This window comes from Bombus terrestris, chromosome 11, assembly GCF_910591885.1.
Source record: "Bombus terrestris chromosome 11, iyBomTerr1.2, whole genome shotgun sequence".
Taxonomy (NCBI): domain Eukaryota; kingdom Metazoa; phylum Arthropoda; class Insecta; order Hymenoptera; family Apidae; genus Bombus; species Bombus terrestris.
Genome location: NC_063279.1, coordinates 11212792 through 11229174, shown reverse-complemented (window position 1 = coordinate 11229174; position 16383 = coordinate 11212792). Strand labels below are relative to the sequence as shown.

Below are 16383 nucleotides of genomic sequence, written 5' to 3'. Positions count from 1 at the left end.
GTTAGTTTTTAGTAGAATATTAAATAAGCGGAAAAAGAATAATTCTTTGTGAAAAAATATATTGAAAGTAGAGGTTTCTTTTCCGAGAAACGTAGTTTTGTATTTGTATATCGATCAGAATACAAATCGATATTTCAGTGTATGTACATATGTGTTTTGATTAAATACTGGATGAAAGAAACTGCGTTTACAAACTGACATTGAGTAGGTACAATACTATCAATGACAGGAAGTAGATGACGACATTGTCCACGTTTATAAATAAAAAACAGGAATAGGAGCGGAAGCCCGTTAAATCGAAACTTACAATTATTGAGAAATTCTTAGTAATCTTTTTCTAAAAACAAATCTTTATAAATAAGTAAAATTAAGATCTTTGTCAAATCAGTAACTTTGTGTAAGAAATAATAGAGAAAATAGAGGAAGAAAGAAATATATTACTTAAATCTATCAAGGGAATTAATAAAAAAGAGCAAAATTATAATTAACTTCATCTTCTTCCACGATATTCGGATAACGTTTGCGGTGAGCGACTCGAATCGTTTTGCTAGAAACCAGCGTATTCCCTCGGAGAATCGAGTTCACCACCGCGGGGTGTCGTTGTTACTGTTAGCGGCAAGAAAGTCGCCCAATCAAAGTTCCAATCGAAGCTTAATCAATGATCTTCGAAGGAAACGAGCCACGACTCGCGATAGGTTGCACGCCAGAAGCACCAGAGAGACACGTCGAAACGCGCGTTCCATGGATTCTTTCCGCGACCCGGTTTATTACATAAGAAACAACGGCCGCCGCGTAATCGTTACGTTGCACAGTGAAAATCCGCCGTAACAAACGAACCTGGTAATTTCTATTAGTTTTCCCTCGTCGTGAAACACGCGGCGCCGCGCATGCGCTCTTTATCCGATCGATCTCTTTTGTGCCATTTCTAGGACCATTATCGTTCGATGAATCAGTTAATGGAAAAAAGAAATAGAACAGAAAAAGATAGAAGTCGCTAGCCAACTTAGAGAATCAGAATCTATGTCGCAACTGGAACGCGAATTTAATAAGAAGATCGTCGTAGAGATATCTTTTTTCCTTCAGTATTATCCACAGATTGCTAAATCATGTTTATTTAATGAAAAAGAATAAATATACTTGTTTATTGAAGATTTTGCTTTCGTTGAAATTCACTTCGTTTACTTTTATCTAGGTAAATTAAAAAGTCGATTAACCCATTAGGGACAAGTGTTACGTTACATTTGCAATTGTTTTTCAATTAAGTTACGAAAGAGAATTTCAAGGATTCGTCTGATATATTTTTCAACTTTAAGTTCCAACAGAAACTTTCATAATTTAACTGAGAGAAAATTTAACGCAACGTTGTCTCTTAATAACTTAATGCTTAGAGTAAAGAGTTTCGACAAAAGAAAAATTCCCTCGACGCATGATTACTATTCACCGAAGGTACTAACTGTAAGTGCCATCAACTTTAGCATAGATCGTTGGAATACGAGCTTAAATTCGTCACCGTGGGGCATCACCGCTCAGAGTAGCGATCTTTACGACGTTCTATGCGCACAAGTTAACCGCCCTTCGGGCTCGATCGCAAACGCGCCGCTTCAACGGAGATGCAGTAAATACCGGTATCTGGTGTCGTAAAGTGCGGCATTGGTTTTCCACCGGAGAGAGAGCCTAAGGAAGCGTAGGGGCTCTATGACCTGAGTGAGAAGGAAATGGGGAAGAAAGGGTTCCCGGGTAAAGAAGAAGGGAAGGAGAAGTTGAAAAGTATTAGAAAGAGCGAGAAAGAGGGGTAGAGGAAAAAAGGGAGGCGGAAAGAGAGAGGGACAAGAAGGAGAGGACCAGGGCAGCTCGCCACGTAATTTATGTCTGGAGCGCACCGCGGTACGCCGCAACCGCGTTGACAGTTGAAACACGGCGGCGACTCGGATTGGTCGGCTCCGGGCGCCTTATAGGGTCGCGCGCATGCGCACACCGCCTTACGACATCCATCAGAGGCGACCGGCTACTGCCGTCAGCATGCCACTCTTTATCTTTCTCCTTTTCTCTAGACCCCTTGCCCTTTGCCGATGTCAACCGAGCCGTAATCCGCTGTCACTTTGGATACTGTCCCCGTCGCCGTCTTGCTCTTCGTGCCTGTTAGGTTGTTGTCCTATTTCGCCTATTCCAGTTGTCGGTCCGACAACGACGACCAGGAGTACCTATCCTACGCGGTTGCGACGTCTTCCGACCATGTCCTTTACGGTGCCTCCTCTTTGACTTCGGTGGAAAGTGTCTTCTCCATCTTCGGCTCTGCCTCAGATCGGTTACTTTTACCGGCGAGCTTTTTTCCTCCCTTCGTCGTTGGGAATTATATAGGTTTTTGAGCTGGGACTGGTCTATGGCGCGTCCACGTTGACGCGGCGTTTTTCGACGTGTCTTGTCCCTTCGACTTAGAATCGATTCGATCCTATCCGAACTATTAATGAAAGGAAGCCTCCTTTGATTACTTTCACCCTGTCTCTATCCTTCCTCTGTTTTTCTCTGATTGGTGATTTCTCGCGATTGACTTCTTGTTTATGGTGACACTGTTTGTGACGATTTTTGTGAACATTGCACAATGTAGGTGTGAGAATTTCGCTCGAGCAAATCGACTATGCTTTGTTTCGACGCAATTGCGGTTAGATCGGAAGGATTAGGTTCTTTCCACTCGGTTTTTCGATGCGACTACTGAACCGTGAACGGTGAAATACCGTCGATGCTCGTTCGGGTGTCGCGTGAGACCGCGTTGCAAAATACACGCGCGTAAAACAATCGTTTAACACCGCCACATTACAGTTCAATTAACGTATTAGGCTCCATTCGCGCGGAGAACTTTGCATTCCCTTTGTCATCGAGCCTTTCAGCCATTCCTATCGTACAATAAAATTAACGCCATCGAACTAATGTTATTTCCCTGCCTTATGATCTTTTTAATTGCTACTTAAGCTAGCGTTAGTTAATCGCTGTTTTTACACCGTGTCAGCCGTGAAACATGGAGATATTATTCTTAATTTGTAACTATATAATTCTCTAGCAGTAAACTAAAGTTATACTCTGTTACAATCTGCTTTTGTTAAAAATATCGGATCGTAAAGAAATAAATACAAAATACATTTTTCGCTCTTTGGCCGTGAGCTCTCCATTTCCAGTACATAAAACAAATTTATGTTTAGCTCCTATATCTTTAATCGCGATCACAGGTATATAAATTTTGTATAAATATTCTTAATTCAGACATACATAAATGTTATAAGATATTGGTTGTAAATTTTGAAAATTTCTGAAGTGTATGATTGGATGTTTGTTTCAGCAGCCGGCCAGCTCGCAGGAGCGTGGCAGCGGCTTGGCTGTGGGGCGTCAAGGGGGGCCCGGCAGTGCGGGGGGGCCCGGAGCAGTGGACCAGGCGAGGGACCTAAGTCCCTGCCTCCCTGCGTCTATGGGCGACGCTGCACGACCTACCACCTTACCGTGCAGTCCTCCTGCCGCCCACCATCACGGGCCCCATCATACACCCCTGCATCAGACCCACTGTGGAACAAACAACAACTGCTACGACGGACCTACCACCCCCTACGACTCTAGGGATTATGATTCTCCTGGAGGTACGTGTTTGTATTATCTTTAACAATATTGAATTCTTTATCACACCGAAATGTTTCAAGTATTTCCAACTTTCTTTCATATCGTACAATTTTAAAGTATTTAATGCGAAAATTAATTCGATGCATTTAGATTTACTTGTTTCTAACAAGAATCTTAAACTGAAATATTTTAATGTTTCACGTCAATTTAAAAACAACCTGACGTGTGTTCGTATTGGCAACTTCACGTGAATTGATCGAATAAGGAAAATTATTTTATTTGGTACTCGAATTTACATTCCACATACCACGAACAAATTGGTAATTTTGTTTAAAGACACATCGGATTAATTTGCACCCGTAATAACATTTAACGATTCAAGTAAAAATTGTTTTCGATGATCCTTAATTTTCTTTCATTTTTAAATCAACAATCTAATTTGTAAATTAAACGTCATAATCCATTGAAACGCTTGTCAGGTGGCCAAGAATACAGGAATAGCAACAGTAATTTCGAGAACCCCAGCGACTTGACCATGCCTCCGCATACGACGCATCATCATCACCATCATCACCATTCGCATCTGCACCCGCAGACTCATTCACAGGAGCAACAGACCACGGACCACTTGCACGCTATCCCAAAGCTGGAGCCACCACCCACTCCTCCCGCACAGTCTGAGGATGTTCCGGGGGTGGTTTGCGCCGGATGCGGTCTACGGATATCCGACAGGTTTTACTTGCAGGCGGTGGACAGGCGGTGGCACGCGGCCTGTCTTCAATGCTCCCACTGCCGTCAAGGACTCGATGGCGAAGTCACCTGCTTCAGCAGAGACGGAAACATTTACTGCAAGAAGGATTACTATCGGTGAGTCGATGCAGACATTTGTTACGGTGATTAACCCTCGACTGGTGGCCCGACGAAGAACGTTACGTAAGCGGTCGAGGTCGATTTGACAGAGTTTTCTTATAAGAGATTGTAATAGGCAGATTGTAGATATTTATGCAAATTCATATTTTTGTGAATAGCTCTTATCTTTTCATTGATCATGTGTGATCATGTTGATTATACTTACCAGTCTTGGCTTGGGATTTACCAATCTTTAATATTTATCAATCAAATATTAATACGAGCCATGCGCTGTTCGTTGTCAGTCATTAAAAGCTTTAAATTGCTGACAATAACCGATTATAAAATAATATACAAAGAATTTTATATTATAAAGGCGAGTTTTAGAAATTGCTCGTTTAAAACTTTATGCTCGTAGATGGAAAACAAGTTTTAGAAAAAAACGCAATTAAAATAGGGATCTATATTAGTAAGCAGTTGGCTTTTTATCATGAAGATAAAGTCACTACCTCTCATTAAAGATTCGTAACGATCGCCAATGAGTATCGTCGAGGCGAGTCATAAAAGCGAAGTTTCGAACGTTTGTCGACCTTACCGTTAACGAGTCTTCTAATGATTTTGTCTAGTGAAACATCTTGGGATTGTACGCATTAAATAAATTAGGTACATGTCCTATATCGATCCATTCCTCTCATCCACCCATTCTAATAGCTTCGGCCATGGTTTACAACTATATTTATATCTACACGAATCTTCATGTGGTCGACTGATAATCTTCCCCGCTAAGCAATTAAAATGAAACCACAAAGTATAGTGTCTTTGGTTTTTATCGACAATGTTGCCCGAGGAAATCCGTAGTGGTCGACTTCCTATCGTTACAGTGAAACAACGATATTTGCGTAGCTATGACCAAATTTTATGCTTCACAGATCTCAGTCATTTGTTATTATTCGGTACAAGTAATATCAATCAAAGATTAGTAATGTATCGATATCTTAAATTCTACTCTTTATTCCCTCAAATTTAAAATCAATTTAATAAACATAATTAAGAAGCTTAAAGGCAATTTTTATCGAAGAAAATATAAAATGTAATGTATCACAGAAAATACACTTGTATCATTATTCCACTGACATTTAATTAATCAATTACACTCAATCACATAATTTCAACGAATACTTAAAATTTTTCTAACATATTAAATTTTCGATGTTGTCAAAAATTAAGTTCGTCCGATTCCCCTATATTTTTCTTAAATTACGTTATATTTTCGTTTTGAATTTTTCTTCACGTCAATAGGGCATGTTATACGGTGCAAAGAAAATGCTGGGTCGCTCGTCACAGGAGTAAGTCAACCGCGAAGCGGCAATTTCTGTAATTCCACAGATCATTCGAGGAGACCATCCGCGATTTCAGAGAGCGCGCGTGATTTCAAAGTGGGCGAACGCGTTTGCGCAACGAAGGTCTTGAATCTCCTCGGCCACGATGATAAGGGCTCGTTCTATCGACGTGCACGCGATTGACAGTGAATTACCATTGCACCGAGTAGCTGGCCATCGAGGCGAATCACGCATGGAATAACAAAAAATTATCGTTACAGAGAGCGACTCGCGGAAAACAATAAGATACCACGCGTTTATATAAGTCGGCTTGCTTTTCCTCTGAAATGCACGTTATTCCGAGAACGTGCATTCTCTTTCAAGAAAAACTTTGTATTTCGTGTTGAAATTTTACAAAAAACATGATCAGGCATCATCGATGTACAGTGGTTACGAAAAGTATCTGCATATCGTTGTACCTGTGGTAGCATTTGCATACTAATTAATTAGATTCAAGTATATTAAATTTCATATCATATAATAGTACTTTCATACGACTATAAAAATTTCGTACTATGGAAATTAAATCTAAAATCTCATAAGAAAACGTTTCATTGGAAAATGAAGGTGTGTGGAAATTATTCCTAGCCTCTTGTTAATGTAGCTTTCTAATTTTTATATTCTGAATTTTTCTATTCTTATATTTTATATTCCGATACGATAAAATCATATTAACCCAACATATAAGAATTGCAAGGTTTTTGATAGTTTTACGATTATTTGACATTATGCGTTGACTACGTATTATTTACCGACTTGACATTACATTCATCCATTAATTTTTGCTTATGTAAAGTGAAGTAATTTGAAAGAAGATCGATTCCGTATAAAGCGATTTAGAATTTTATTAGAAACTATTAGAAGATGAAAGGATAAAATTTATTACTTTGGAAGTAAAAATGATAATTTCTATTCACGACAACGTTCGCTATTCATAGAAAATTGACCCATTAAGCAATATACGAGCGTAAGAGCTTCACGTAGTATAAGGATAATAAAGCGCACAAGCGTATTCGTCTTACCTAATCTACCTAATACTCCGAAACAACGTTAGAACTAGGAAAAAAAACTTATCGATGCGATCGTCCTCTTTTGCAGATGCGCGAGACCTTTCCCCAGATTTCTACTCAAGCGGTTCCTCAATTAGTCAACTTTCCCTATCGGGATTATAAACGATAAACGCAAATCCGTAATAAGTTACATAATCCGTGGTGATTTCCGTATTGTTAGGGATACGGCGACAAGCGTATCACCTTAAAAATTGCGTGATTTTTATGAGAAACACAATGAAATTCTCATAATCATATAGTCATAATAAGAGAGACGAATCTGATGGGTAATTTCCAGAAACTTAAAATTTCTCCCTATTTATATTTTATTTAACTATTTTGAAAGTTAATACTTTAATACTTAAGACTCTGATTAATGAACTATTTTTTCTTCAATCTGTAATTTCCTAAATCTATGAGAAGCATAAAAAATATTTCCATAGATAGCTATGAAAATAAGTAGAAGAAAATTGTAAGTTTTAATTTATGCTATCACTGTTATTACTGATAAAATGGATTATTTTAACAAAAATTACATTGTTTTATTAAATCGTTTCATTAAACTTGTTGAAAGATTTCTATTATAGTTGGCAAATTATAGCGTAGAAAATTATTCTTTCAGTTTTTATCAGTAGTATTTCCGACGAAATTTTATAGAAACGAATTTAAAGATGCAGCGGCACTGATGCGCCGTGTACTTGTCAAATAAATTTGCGCAATACTTGGTCCATCTCTACCTAAAGTATCCTAAACCGTTACTCGTGCGCCAGAAGCGAACTTGGCATAGCTCCGTAAGAATTCCCTCACGTTTAGCCGGCACTGGTGATTCCCATTCCGAGAAACAATTGCGCCCTCGACGTTCGCGCTCCAGTACGCGGAAATCACCTGTCTTGCCATATTTCGTGCCACGGTTTCAGACACTAATCCTTGTCTAGCAGGGAGTCAGAAGTCAATCGTTCCTCCTGGTGAACGATCTTTTAGAATAAAAATGCTTTAAAAGTGCTTTCGGATGAAACTTTCGCGCCGTATTTGCGATTCGTTTGGAAAAATGTCGATTTCCCGATGTCAAGACTTTGTAGGGAGATAGAAGAGTAAAAAATGCTTTGCTTCGATCAAAAACTTCACATATTGTCAGATTCTTTACCGGGAAAGTTATGATTCGAAGTAATATTGACCAATTCCGTCAAGGAATAACGTCAAATTGTATTTCTGTTGGTCTTTCATCAATTTCATTCAATTTCATCCAATTTCAAAGAAAACTGGAACGTATGATTTCCGGCTATTTAAATTTACCTAACTCGCTAAAGTTATTCTGAAGTATACATTACAACTATTCAAATCAACAACCACTAAACTTCCAAAATGCTCAAAGTACTTCGATTATCTTCTCCAGCTCCATACAACCACCAATTCAACCACGTATCAACAAATTCATAAATCTTCCTTTACAACCCACATCAGAAATGAAAATATCAAAGTTGCCCACTCGTATCACGATGCCTCATTCCACATGCTTCGATCGTTCTTGTTCGATCGACGAGCGAAATAATTTAAAGGTTCATGAGAGAATATCGTTGCGGGCACCATGGTCGAGAGGGACAGGGAACATCGTGTTGGGCCGTGGAGTAGGCCTCACACGGCGCGGATATTAGCGTACTCCCTCGCTCTGCTCGATTCGCACACACGGCTGTTCGCCGTACGTACGGACTGGCCAGTCCATCGACTAATGGTCACGACTCGACCATTTACCTCCGGCGAAGCGTCGATTCTTGATAAGTAAATCACCGTCGATCTACATTTCACGAGCGACGGACGATATACACGTGCACCGAGCTGCACGTCATCGCGGATGGTGCACCAGCGCCGTCAACCCCCGGATGTCCCTTCGATGCACTTGCCTTTCTCTATTTTTTCCTTTCATTCTCAGTCTCCTTGACTCTTGAATCGACCTTCGACCTTTCGTACTTTGTTTCCCACTCGAATTTTAATATTTTTTTTCTCTGTTATCGTTCGCTTTCTTAATTGAATGACGGATGAGAGTTGTTGGAGGAAGTTTAAGTAGGCTGCTTGGTATTCACGAATTTTTAAAGAGGCTTTTATTAGCGGTTGGATTGTATTCTAGGCTCTCCTATACAGTGACTTACTAATTAATAAAATTAGCGGATAGATAAATAAGTTGCGGTTTACAGATTCCTGTTGCTTAATTTTATTATTTCACATCAAAGAGGACAATTGATGGCTTATTTGTTTTATTATCAAATTTGTTACTGGTATGTAAGAAAACTTCGTAGCGTTGTTTTTCGAGTTTTAATTTAAAGTCAAATTTCGGCCACTGTCGGAGAAAAGTGGAATCGCGCTTGGTCGGATTGGTTAAATATTCTAAAACGCTCAAGCGTTCCATGAATATAGTAATTTTACAGTTATTCGTGATTCAACATATGGTCACGGAGATCGTAGATAGCCGTGATTCATTATTACATAAATCATTAAACGCGTGACAGAAGCTGAAGTCGCTCGACTCGAAGCCGCGTTGCAATTTCGGTAGCCAGACACCCAACAGAGGTTCCTTTTGCTCGTCTTCCGTCCTCCGCTTCGTCTGCACGCTTTCTGCTCGCTCGTGGACGCGGTGGTATGCCTCGAAAATCACTCCAGCCGATCTCAGAGGCCACGGTCGAGATCCCCCTGGATAAGGAGCTGGTTTTATCGCGCAAAGCAGGACGCGCGAGTGAAGACACCCTGTGACAGCGACGAGATTAGAACTCGCGAAGGGAGAACGTCGTTTAGACGTTCTTGCACACGCGTTTCGGTGATCCGTGTGCCGTGTGAGATTTTACAGATTAAAATTAACGGAATATTACATTGGTCTAGTCGATTAATTTTTAGATTAAATTTGAAATTTAGTGGAATCAATCAAAATTTGGAATTTCCACAATTGAGCAATTATGATGATCGTCGTGGATTGGTTAACGTTTGTCTTTTTATCATTGTTGATTTACACAAATATTTCTTTCGCTGAATCAAATGGGAAGCACCCAAGATGATTTTTTTTAAATGAATAATTTATAAAAATATAAGGAGCAACTCTGCTGGATAATCGGGATAATTGAGATATAAAGATGAAATTAATAAAACTGAAAATCATCCTAATAAATTTATAACATCGTCCTATTCTCACCAGCGTGATACCGCGACTGTCTGACTTCGGTATTCCTCCGGCTCATACTACTGTGCTCGCTTTAAACAGGTATATGTGCATAAAACTAAACAAAATAGAGTTGAAAATGCCTCGAAAGATTCAGTAAGGCTAATAGTAATATGGCACCTTTAATACGTATATAAAATTCATGTATTTTTTTTAATCAATTATATCAAAGAATCTAAATAAAAGTAAAAATATCTCGATGAAAATATCACGGACGAAAATTCATCTTGTGCAATGATACTTTGATCGAAGTACAAAATGGCATAGTGTCTAGTCAGGTTTTCGGGATTTCCGGCAGGAAAGTTGGACGCGTTTCCTATTGTCGCCCAGGTAGAGGAACTTCATTCGTGGCCGGATAGTGTGTCGGCGTTACGCGATATCTACTAGGAAAAGGAATAAATTTGTCGCTGCTGCGATGCGCGCTGCGATTCCTCGTGATTTACTCGTGCGGCACTCGTAAATTAAGCCTTGAAATTTGAGAACGTAGATTTCCCGTTGATGCGATTGTGTAAGACGAGCCCCCCCGGTTTTTTGCACGCGCACGGATCACGTGGATTCGTCGTTTCGTGCCTGAGATGCAAATGCCGTGGTCGCCGATTACGCGAGTACTCGCGACTTGTTCTTTCTGTCTCTTTGTTTGAACCAGCGCGGGAGGATCGACGAACCTTCTGATAACGTTCGTTTACCAGATAGCGGGCTTTTTTTCAGTCGACGGGACCTTTGAGATCAGCGACTCTTCCTCAGAACGAGTAAAGAAAACACGATGATAAAATACAAGGAAGACATGGAAATTTTTGGAGCGATATATATTTTACATTTGGGAATCGTAAGAATTTAGAAAAGAAGAATTACGATACTTCGTTACAAACGACAATGTGTTCCTTTAAATAATCTTCCATGTAACGTACCTATTCGATGTATCGAAACTGGTGTTCCAGATTACATACTTCGATACTACTGCACGCAACTTCTATTCTTTAATTCACAATTCAGTAATTTGAAATTCACATCAAAGCTAAAATTCTGATACAATCGCCATCTGCCTTTAATCCATAACACATGCAGCGAATTTGACTCGATATGACAATCCAAAGTCCACATCACACCCTCTAACGAAGCAACATACACCGAAACCGTCCAACAACTCGACTCGTTCTCAGTTAACCGTTTAAAATTCAGAGAGCAAGTCGTCGAAACCAGTGACAACGGAGACCAAGAGTGTCGAAGCAGAAGGTGTGGCGGGGCCGTGTTCTCTCTGCAAGCGGCACTTGCACGCGAGCGGACAACTTTGGACGCGTTTCCTCGTGGTGTGTCCTCGCGAACCGGTACACTGTACACGCGTGTACACGGTTGCATACACAGTTGCTTACCGCGTCATACAAGAGTGACAGCCAAGATGGAATAGCACAGACATCCCGTCACGACACGGCTTTGGGCCCGAAACTCTTATCTCGGTGGCTCGCATGTGCGATCTGTGCCGTCGTTGCCGCATAGCCGGCGTGTCGTTGGCTGCTGGCTGTCGCCGCGACCGGTGTTATTAGGCGACGCGCGTTCGCGTGTCCGTCCAGTGAACTCGGTTTTACGCGCGTGACACCCTTTCGTAACTCCCGCGTCGCGGCTCTAGATCGGAAGGAATTATTTCCAGCAGCGGGCCCGAACTCGTTCGTCTAGCTCGCGGACCCAACGATCGATTGATCTAACGCGACCAACCGTTCACGTGGCTATGAGGTTTGTAGGATCGAGTTACGTGGATGGACTCTTGGATGGATGGTCGATTTCTGGGTTTGAGGCGTTGACGTTAAACGAAGATGATGGCGAGAAGCGGAAGAATTACTTTAGGGAATTTAGGACAGTTTCGTGTATATTATAATATTGGGTAGCGTTTGAGTAGTGGCTATGTACTATTTGCTTGTTAGGATAGGTTAGGTATCTTTGGTAAGTTAAAGTGGATGTTAGGTTTTTTGGGAGTTTTAACATGTTAGATGTTTACGACATATGTGTTGCATCGATTAAATAATGCTGCTAACGTAACTGTTGCATTTTAGATATCGCGCCTGTTGGAGAAGTTTGATGGAATGTTGAATAGTGTTCGGATAGTGGATATTTGGATGTTAGAACAGCTTAGGATTTTCTAATAGTTTGATGTATATTAGATGATACTGAAAACGTAGATTCGAGGCAAACGAACTATGTAGCGAACAGTGTGTTGGAATATGATATTTCAGAGATGAATAGCCATATTTTTAATAGCAAGAAATACACAAATTCAATTTGCTTCTTGTGTAATATTTTTCCAGGCCAAATAACCGTATTTCGAATCGATGTAATCATTGGTACACAGTGTCGCTTTCTCAGTAATCTCTTCTTATCACACGCCTTCAGAAAGAACTCGGCCGAGCACGAGGAGTTACAAAGAGCGCCCCTTATCCGGTGGCTAACCAGATCTTGATATTTTGACATCGAACAGGATGCAATTAGCGAAAAAGAAAGACGAAGCGAAAGAGTAGCTACAATTTAGCGATGGATCGCCACAGGTGCTTTTCAAGTTATCCGGCTCATCCATTTCGTTTTCGGACGAGAATGTCAAGCAGCTTTGAATGTTTTAACGAGCCACTTTCCAAGCGAAATATGAACGTCTGGCTGGCAGACGGTAGAACGTCGAAAGTGGCTGGTCACCTCGCGTGTTAGCTCGGCCCGGCCCGGTGGCTTCGTCGTAAAAATTGCTTGCGCGTAAAGAGATCGTTGCTCGCCGTGCTCTAAGAGCTTCCTGGATCGTTCAAGTTTTTTTCTCCTCTTCTTTCCTCCTCTTTTCCTCCGGAATCGCCTCTGTGTGTTCCACGGGCTGAAATTACTTCGCGGTGCTAGCCCGTTGGTCTTCGGCCTCCGTCTTTGTCAGACGCGTTTGTTCGAGCTTTAGTATCGCCGTTAATATGAGCAGCGTCGGCAATCGAAGCGTGTCCAGCCCCCTGATCGCTGATAAATTGCTCTAATGCGACTAATGAACTACCCGCTACAAGAGTTAGCCGTGCGCACGTTCGCGGATGTTTTCGAGGCGAGCATGCTCGATGATGCCTCCTTCGCGCGCGCAAGTATTCAGTATTCACACACGGCCAAGTTCAATGCCGGCTGGTAATTAATTCGGGGCTCCGTCTCGCTTCGGGGACCGTTTGGAATTTCTTGCCCACACCGCGCCACGGCAAATTCGTCCGCGAACCATGCAGATTCGTTACGTGGGCGATGGAAGAAACCGGATGCCCGGATTAAGGGTGCAAAATGAATGGAACGAGGATCGTTTAGGTCTTTCTCGGAAATTCTTCGTGAATACTGGAACAAGGTCTTTGAAACTAAGGGGCTTTCTGAAAGGAGGGGCTTTTAAGTATGTGATAAATATATAGACGCTTTTTTTTTAAAGAAATAATTTTATAAAATATCATTTTACGAAATGTTCATTTATTTTGTAAATATAGAAGAATAGTGCTTTTTGAGGACTATTATAAAAACTAGAACTAAACCTTCCCATGTAATTTACACACTTGACTCTCTTATCTTCCGAGCTCTTTTTTCAGAAAACTTTCCAATCTGTTTCTTTTTTTTTCTTTAATTGTGGATATTGACGTAGATGGAGGTCATAGGATAGTAACTTCGTGATGGCTGGTTTCTTGGCTAAATCCGATTAGGAAGTAAACTGCTGATTCAGCGACACAAATTAGTAGAAACTTGGAATATTTTATTCTATTCAATTCTGTTGATTTTCAATCATTCGATGATCAAAGCCATTGGTGAAACTCACTGTTCCATTCTCTTCCACTTTTGATGAATTTTTCTAAAATATAAAGCGGTGTTAGATAAGATGTCCGCACCGAGCTACTCATTATTTATCGAGTAAACCCGTAGCACAGCCACGTGGGACGCTGGGCACGCATAATTTATCACCAGCGTTTTTGCATACAGCGAAATGTATGAACTTCGACGAGCAACCACGCGAACGTGTTTCGTGAATTGGATGTTTTCGAGGTACGTTGAAATTGCTCGACAATCATGGAACGTGATTTATAAAAACGCGTGATAATATTCACTCGAGAATTTTGAAATTTATAATAATTTGTTTCGGGGAGGTGAGGTCGAGTGGTTCATTAATTATAAACTCGCATGTTTACTGAAATGCAATATTTGTGGTTTGCCACGGGGAATTCGATGAATGTGTTTCGTAGATGAGTTAGTAAGTCACGTTCGATGACCGATTCGAAGATTTTTCTGTTATTAATAAACCAATATTTATATTACGATATTCATTAAAATGTTTGATGCGTCGTTATATTTTCACGATGGAAGATACACGAGCGCATAAAATTCACTTATTCCTTGTGCAACCAGAGATACGTTTGAACCGGTTCGCCGGAATATCCTGCGACCACTTGGTAGCCGATGGCTCTGTTTCCTCAGGACTCGAACGACTTAATGTCGCTACCTCTTAGCCTTCATTTTATCTTCTTCGGATTCCGGTTACCTTCGAGTCTTACAAACCCTATAATTTCAATCTTCCGCTTAAAACGCCCCTGTTTCTATATTTTAATATTTCAATTTTCTGCTCTTCATATTGTTAATTTCCTGTATAAAAGAGTAGCATCTACAGAATCGTTAACTGTAAGACATTAAACGGCATATATTTTCCTAAATGTCGGAGTGTCGTTATTTTATCTGATAAAATTATATTACATATTCATATTACTTCTGTTTAATGCCAAACCACATAAGCAACATTATATTCGAAAAAAAAAAAAAAAATACAAAACAAGACAAAAACTTGCTTTCTCTACGAATCTTCTATATACATTCAAGATCATCTAAAATTCATGCAAAATCGTATATCTTTTAAACGACGTTATTCGAGATTGGCGCGGATAACGAGCGTGTAGGAGGACGTTCTTAATTACGTATGAAAAAGAAGGGATCGGGGGAAAGAAGAGAGAAGAGAGAGAACACTAAGGAAATGATCGTGGATCGGGCTTGGTGAGCTCGACTTCCTGGATTTTCTGGAGGCTGGCTCTCTGGCTGGTGGCAGCGGTCATGCATCGTGGCCACGACTTGCATGTACGTCAGGATTCACGTTCGCGCGATTCACCGGCGTTCAAAGCGCATCTCCTCGCGCGGCCCGTGCGTGTCTCGTTGCGCACGGGTATATTAGCGGCAAAGCGTGCGTGTTCATAAACCACGGGGTCGCGTGCGTACCACCACCTGCTGAATTTTGTCTTCACGATCCTGTCCTCGCGTATATACTGTCTCTCTTCAGAGGACTAATTAGTGGACAGAAATTTCCTCGGTTTACTTCTTCCTTTCTGGATCATTTAGCTTTTTTCTTCGTACAACCAGAAGACGGTGGGAACGCGTTTGAAAAATGTATTTTGCGGCTCTTTCAATTTGTTCAGGATGAGGATGCTGGGGTGGAAGTTATGCATATAATTTTGCTAAACCAATCGGTAGTTTTTTGAGATAAGAGTATTTGGCGTATCGTATGGCGGGTTGTATTGGAACATAATGAAATATACCAATATACATACAAATACGTACGACATGTACGAAAATTTAGGTAAACCTGTAAGTGAAGTCATTAGGAAATTATTAAAACCTTCTAGAATTACATATTAGATATCTCATTTGAAATCTTATATAGTTATAAAGAATTTATATATTTGACATTGCAATAATTTCATAAATTATATATAATTAAATGAAATTTAATTTCCATTATATAGACATGTATAATACGTCTCACGATGGGCAAAGACAAGATCGCAGGGTATAGATTACGATACTAGGAAGACGGTGCGTGCAGCTCGACACCGAGCAACTATGTTTTACGATTTCCTCTCGATGAGACTACCGAAGTGGTCTGACTGCAATTAGTCCTTATCTGATCGCATTAAATTTTGATTACGATCTCACATTTAACGTCTCAATCCTCCGATGATGCGCTCGCGTGAAGTCGCCGTTGCAATTCGGCTGTTGCACTCGAAAAAGCAACGATTATCCCTTCATCCGTTCCATCCACTCGTCTCACGTAACGTTGTATATTGTTAATAATCGCTTAGCCAATGTCGCTAAATTTCATTCCAAGAATAGAATAGAGTGGAATATAATATAAGACACGCGCACAATGATTATGTTTTTAATCGAGTTTCCATTTGCGAAGACGTAGATTCATGCACTGATTAATTAGATTTATTAATAACATGCATTCACATTTCAGATTTTTCCCCATCCACGATTCTTTCAGATCAATATTTCATCCAATTAATAGTTT

The 16383-nt window shown here is 40.4% G+C and overlaps 1 protein-coding gene across 2 annotated transcripts in view; it reads left to right on the top strand.

Annotated features, from left to right (window-relative positions):
• The window catches only part of LOC100643210 (protein apterous), a 54395-nt gene that overhangs the window by 12412 nt on the left and 25600 nt on the right, over positions 1 to 16383 (top strand). Inside the window, exons 2-3 of one of the 2 annotated variants that reach the window (XM_048409859.1) lie at positions 3335 to 3623; positions 4083 to 4470. In XM_048409859.1, the coding sequence (XP_048265816.1) occupies positions 3335 to 3623; positions 4083 to 4470 (677 nt within the window). Of the gene's footprint in view, positions 1 to 3331; positions 3624 to 4082; positions 4471 to 16383 lie in introns of both variants that reach the window. The other variant, XM_012313641.3, reaches the window with a different exon arrangement.